The following is a 6,872-nucleotide window of genomic DNA, read 5'->3' as shown; positions in this document are numbered from 1 at the left end:
GCGATGTTGTAAGAAGCATTGACAGTATTTATAAACTGACCAAGACAAATAATGGGCAGACTGAAATTCAATATTAGTTACTCATTCTAAAATATTTTCATATTTGATCGATTGATTTGGTTTATTTTAATTTGTTTTTCATCCACCTTTGGCTAATCGCGAAGATGAGGATGATATGATGAAATAACAAATGACACCAATGTCTAGGCCAGGATTTAAACCTGGCACCTTAGCGATCTTTGCTAACAACATCACCACAGAGTGTTTCGTGTATCATGCAAATCAATAATTTCAAGGGACACGTAAGATAGGGGAAATCCACAAACAAACAAATGTAAACATGATGTGTTTGCTGCCTCGTTCCGAACACGCAAACTGTAATGTTATTACAATGCATTTGAAAATTATTCCTATCTGTGCTAGCGTTATTACTAATCATTAGGCCTCCCCGATGGCGCAGTGGTAGCGTCGTCGCTTTGTAATCAAAAGGTCCCGGGTTCGATACCCTGTGGAGGCACATAGTGGTTCGGATCCCACTTTGAACTGTAGGTCCAGTCCCAACTAGCCTTACTGTGCATAAAGTGGACTTAAAACACCCAATCAATCAATCATAAGGAAATAATTGCAAGGCTCTTTTAATTTAATGATTGAATGATTTATTCATCGATTGATTTGCTTTATCTTACTTCACTTTTTGTGCCACTTTTGGCTATGTTGCGAAGCTGGGGATGAGTGATGTTATGATGAAATTGATGAATGGACACTCACAAACATTCATACCCAAGCCGGGATTCGAAGCGCGATGTTCTAACTACTCCGCCACGGGGGTCGAGTTTCAATTTAATGAAAAACGTCGTTTAGACATGAATAAATTCATACATTAAAACTAGTGCTTATTAAGAACCAAAGCCAAGAAATGCATACTTATATCAAGCGCTGAACTGTAAAGGGCACTTGTATTGCACATTTGCGCATTATTTACATTTGTTCGTTCGTGAATTTAACCTATCTTACGTGTCCCTTGCAATTGTTGATATTGCATGATACACGAAACACTCTGTGGTGATGTTGTTAGCAAAGATCGCTAAGGCACCAGGTGTCTAGGGTTTAAATCCTGGCCTAGACATTGGTGTCATTTGTTATTTCATCATATCATCCTCATCTTCGCGATTAGCCAAAGGTGGATGAAAAGCAAATTAAAATAAACCAAATCAATCGATCAATTATGGAGATATTTTAGAATGAGTACGTAATCTTGAATTTCAGTCTGCCCATTATTTGTCTTGGTCAGTTTATAAATACTGTCCATGCTTCTTACAACATCGCAAGTATCATTAATGTTTTGGATTTTGCTCAGGCAAGACTCCCAAGTTGTTGTTTTCAAGTCGTCTCTCTTAACGAAGAACGCTAGTGGCAACCCTGCCACGGGCCCCTGGTAGTTATGTCAGAGCAAGCATTTGCTGTGTGGGGTTGAATACGTACAGGATAGATTTTAAGCGCTTATAGCGCAGAAACTAAGCGCTTTCGAGGTAAACTTTATAGGGAAAAGTTACTTGTTTTTTTTTATATCTACCAGCAACCAAGCGTTGTTGAAAGAGTTTTGCGACACCCTGTATATATATATATAGGCTATAATATTGTTGATTTGTTTATTTAGTGTTTTAAGTTCACTTTATGCACAGTAAGGCTAATCGGGACTGGGCCTACAGTTTAAAGTGGGATCCGAACCACTACGTGCCTCCACCGGGAAACGAACCCGTGACCCCCTTGATTACAAGGCGACGACGCTACCACTGCGCCACGGGGGAGGCTATATAATATATATATATATATATATATATATATATATATATATATATATATATATATATGTCATACATGGTATCACATAAAACCACCTATTACCTTTCTGTAATGCATCTCCATAAGCTACAAACAAAAGAAAATGTTAATTTATAGGACTAAATGTAGCCAATATCGCAGACTGCAGACTTCTGGAGACTGCCTCTCTACACAACAAATACATTCATTTATGCTAGGACCAAATTGAAATTTTTACAAATTTGAAAAATCATCGATGTTATTTTCGTAACTTTTTATACGTTCACATTTGAAATTTTCATGGCTCGAGGGAGGGGGTGGCCACCATGGCCCCTCCCTCCCCTTGGTACGGGCCTGCCCCATAGAGTCACTTCTTACAACTCCGTACAGTGGCGATAACATGAGGCAAATTTCTCAACTTACTCTAGCACAAAGACTACTCGTACAGTTCTGTAAATGGATAAACTTTTTTTTATGTCTCTCTGACTTTATTGTAAGAATTATATATTTGGAATCGCGTTTCCTCACCATTATATTTGACAAAATAGTTATAATGATATGACACTATCTCACCTTGTTCCTCACACAAGAAAGCTACACCAAATTTAATTTTCTTCCACATAAAATAATCTCTTACAAACGGTCCTATTACTTCTGACATGTTACTGGTCGAAATCGTAGCACTTAAAGAAGAAAATAAAATTAGCACAGCTACAAACTTTGCACAATGACACATTGTATAGTGCTAGTATGTAGCTGTAATATACACATTAAGATTTGGAACACATGGAATTCTTTTGTTTTTCATATCGTTGCACTTGGTCAGCGTAACACTTCCATTTAAGTATTGACAAAGAGACTATCCTAGTAAGATTTCTCAGTTGCGCCATGGTTTGCGTGGGAAATGTCTTTGTACCAGTCATCTGGGCAGCAACGAAAGAAAAGCAGAATGTCAGTCATGCCTTTGTTCATGGACTAAAAAATTCCAGTGTTTTGATACAAGTGAAACGAAAGATATGGTACTTAGTGAGTGAGCCCTTGTGGATAAATATTGAAGTCTTCTTAGGCTCAAGTTTGTTACGTTTGGTGTCAGAGGATGATATTGTTATTACTTTTTAGTCACGAAAGTTTTAATCTACATCGTGTCCGAAAAGTCACCGATATGTACAGATATATGAAGCATATTTATTTATTATAACATATACATGGCCTAGACAGGAAAACATTGCGGGGAGGTTCGCCAGAATTTTTTAGGAGGGATCAGCCCATTGATAAAAATCTGAGTAATAAAACTTATTGTACAAATAAACTAATTTTATTTTATTTATTATTATTATTAGGGCTGAACAGATGCCGATGTATCGGTATCGGAAAGTATCGGTTGGAATTTATTTACCAGCCGATACTTTTCTGGCATTTTAGTCTTTCATGGGGCATACAAAAATGCATCGCGACAGTTTCGCGGTGTCTAATTACTCTTGAAACTTTGCAAAATTCGAACTTTTGTTTAATTTTGCACCAGTTTTGCGTGAAAAGGTTAATTTTGTGATTACATTTTAATATTCTGATGTAACCTAATTCTTGAATATTTTAAAGCAAAATCTTGATAAATTGATACATATAATTGAAATAGAATAATTTACACACTAATATTGATCAGTATCGGTATCAGTGGGAATCGATAATAGTATCAGCATCGGTTCAAAGTGATATTGGCTCAGACTTAATTATTATTGTTGTTGTTATTATTCCAGTAATTATATCCTTGAAGAGACTTTTCTTCCCAGTCCATAAGATGAGTGAATATCCAGCACAACTTTTCTTTCATTGCCTTTTTTTACATTTCATACAGATGTTTACATATTATATTTTGTTATTAACGTTTAGATTCCTTGCTCAAGAAGAAGCTTTTAAAGTTGATGAAACCATTTATTCTTTCTATTAAAAGATAGATTATGAGTAATACAAGAACTGGTTTCTGTATTGTACACCAAATTTATCGATCTAACACAGGTTTTACTTTGGATATTCTGTTCGATCTACTAATTACCTGAACGTCATAATTTTAACGATGAATTTTTTCCGATAAACCGCCTTATACTTTTTTCATGAAGCAAGACCTGCAATAAGACCTAATAATAGTTCGTCAGAACTCAAAGTGTGTTGGGAGGGGAGATAGGTGCATGTTATCCCCCATTCAACAACATTTCCAAAAAGTACCCCCACCCCACCCCACCTAGGATCATTTGAATAAGCATTCCCACCTACTACATCGTATCTGTTTTGATCCGCACAAAGATCCTCCCTTCTATCCCCAAACTTGAACAATCGAACGCGCAGCACTTCGAGCAATGTATAAGTGTACAGCCTATCACAAAATCATAACACACTAGAAAGGAAGAACTGGTTCGACAGAAATGTTCACAAAATTTCAATAGGAAAAGAAATGAACTTCACAAAATCCTCCCAATTAATGGTGACATGTAACTCATTCATTGTGCGACAAAAGAGCTGAGTACTGACTCTTATGGTCAAACGATTACAATTACAAGGCAACTGGTGGAGGCACATAATGGTTCGGATTCCACTTTAAAATGTAGGTCCAGTCCCGATTAGCCTATCTGTGCAAAATGTGGACTTACCAAGTTTGTGTGTTGATTGTGTAACAATAAGGGATCGACTGGATTAGAGACTGAATCTTCATACTAGATTCATAACCAGTGGCGGCGTTTTGGAGGGGGTAGCTTGGGGGCTGTTGCCTTCCCCCACGTTTTGCTGTTTTGGCCCCCGCACTACGCTAAACCATATCTACTAAGGGAAAATAAACTGTCCTTGCCCCCGCAGTTTTTGAACCATATCGCCGCCACTGTTCATAACTGTGGACAATTTATACTCTAAAAGTTACCGAAACACAATGTAGATATAAAGATATGAGACGAGGGATTCTTCCTATTAATGTCTCTCTGAGAATAAATAAGTTAGTACGGTGTTTCGGAGGGAAGCCATCAAGTTGCCGGGTCCCTGTGGCTGAGTCAGTACGACCCTGCTCATTATCGCAGTGACCGTCTTATGATATGTTACTGGAAACCTGCTAGACAACCTTTCACACATTAAAAACAATAATAAAAGAGTCTTGAACTTATTTGTGGTACCAATTGACTCGTACAACTGTTGATACGCATTCTCACCGACAAGAAAAAAGAAAGGTCATGTCTTTCAATTTAGTGCTCACCTCAAAGATTCGAGTTCGAATAATGTCATTGTTTACTCTCATGTGTCTCGTAAATATTATTTTTGTAAGCGACACTATCTGTTGAATTTCTGGAATCATTTAAAATTTCAGGGGCACAGAGGATTGTGGTCAGTGACGGAGAAACGTTTTTCATTGAAAGGGGTACAAAATTGGAGCTCTACATCCCCCTCTCTCTCTTATATATGAGGGGCATTCAAATGAAACCCGGTCACTAGCGTAATCAGTGTATTAAGTGCAAAATGTAGTTATACACATTACACGTACTCAAAAATGTACATACACACAGTACACATACTCAAAAATAATCGCCAAAACTGTTTGCACATGTATCCCATTACGACACAAGCCGGTCGATACCATCCTTGAAGAAGCTAGTAGGCTGCTCTCGGATCCAGGCCTGGACCCATTCACACACTTCGTCGTCCGATGCGAATCGATGTCCGCGAATAGCTTGTTTGAGAGGTCCAAAAACATGGAAATCACACGGGGAAAGGTCTGGTCTGTACGGTGGATGTTCCAGCGTTTCCCACCGAAACTGCTGCACTGTCGTCTTCACCGCATTGGCCGTGTGTGGGCGGGCATTATCATGCAGGAGAATAACGCCATTGGACAACATGCCTGGGCGTTTCGACTTGATGGCTCGTCGAAGGTTCTGTAACGTGGCTTGATAACGCTGGGCATTGATGGTGGTTCCCCGTTCCAGGAACTCGACAAGCATTGGGCCCTTGTGGTAAAAAAAAAAAAAAAGGACATCATGACCTTACCAGAACTGGTGTGCACGGCCTTTGCTTTCTTTGGAGGTGGTGAATTCGATGTTTCCACTGCTTGGTCTGACGCTTGCTTTCCGGTTCAAAATGGTGACACCATGTTTCGTCACCCGTGACAATACGCGACAGAAAGCCGTATTCCTCCTCATGATAACGTTGCAGTTGACTCAAAGACAGGCCCATTCGATTTTTCCGGTGTTCGGCGGTCAGGTGGTGGGGAACCCACTGCGCACAAATTTTGCGAAAGTTCAGGTGTTGATGCATGATGCTGTGGGCGGTGCCCACGCTAATACCCAGTAACCGATGGATGTCGTCTACGGTGATTCTGCGGTTGTCCAAGACTAAAGCATTCACTTCCGCAATCATTTCCGGTGTGATGACACGATGAGCCTGTCCAGGACGAGCATCGTCTTCCAGTGACTCGCGCTCCTCAAGGTATCGTTTGCGCCATTCCACAACACTTGAACGACTCAGACTGTACTCACCGTACACAGCCTTCATCCGTCGATACATTTCACGGCCTCCAACTCCTTCCGCCGCCAAAAAACGAATCACTCCTCGTTGTTCCTGCTTACTCGCCTGCATGTTCTGTACTGGACGATAACTTGTGTGACCACCTTCTCTTCGACATGATACCACACTGGCGCTATGCAACGTCAAATGGTGCGCACGCCTCAGTCTCTCGACCAATAGCTGGCGCTACCATACCCGCAGTTACGTGGTGCCACCGTACATGTACGGCACATTTAGACGCAGTGAACATGCAGCGGTGAAACAAATTTGCACGAAAAGAACGTGTCTCGTGGAATCAGCAGATACAATTGCAAGCGCGTATGCGCATGCGTCTGGCAACACTGCGTAAACAAAACACGAATGGTCAAAAGTCATACCTATACGAAAAATGGAGTCGGTTCGTGATGAGCAGTATGCGGCTTTGAACTTTTGCGTCCGTCTGCAGGAACCCGCCACGGAAGCATACGAAATGTTGCAGCAGGCATACGGCGAAGATGTCCTTCCACAGTCAACCGAAT

At 40.3% G+C, this 6,872-nt stretch overlaps 1 protein-coding gene across 1 annotated transcript; it reads right to left on the bottom strand.

The window, feature by feature from the left end:
- Positions 1-5,826: 5,826 nt before the first annotated feature.
- LOC145996304 (protein GVQW3-like) lies at positions 5,827-6,426 on the bottom strand. The gene has a single exon (XM_083132736.1). It carries the CDS (start codon positions 6,424-6,426, stop codon positions 5,827-5,829), a length of 600 nt encoding a protein of 199 aa, XP_082988862.1.
- Between the last annotated feature and the right edge of the window lie 446 nt (positions 6,427-6,872).

This window comes from Lepisma saccharinum, chromosome 12 (genome assembly GCF_977018435.1).
Source record: "Lepisma saccharinum chromosome 12, izLepSacc3.1, whole genome shotgun sequence".
Taxonomy (NCBI): domain Eukaryota; kingdom Metazoa; phylum Arthropoda; class Insecta; order Zygentoma; family Lepismatidae; genus Lepisma; species Lepisma saccharinum.
The sequence above is the reverse complement of the archived record's forward strand: the minus strand, read 5'-3'. Positions and strand labels throughout refer to the sequence as shown.

What these genes read in the sequence shown, in the direction of transcription:
- LOC145996304 (XM_083132736.1), bottom strand. Translation starts at nt 6,426, where the DNA reads ATGCAGGCGAGTAAGCAGGAACAACGAGGAGTGATTCGTTTTTTGGCG.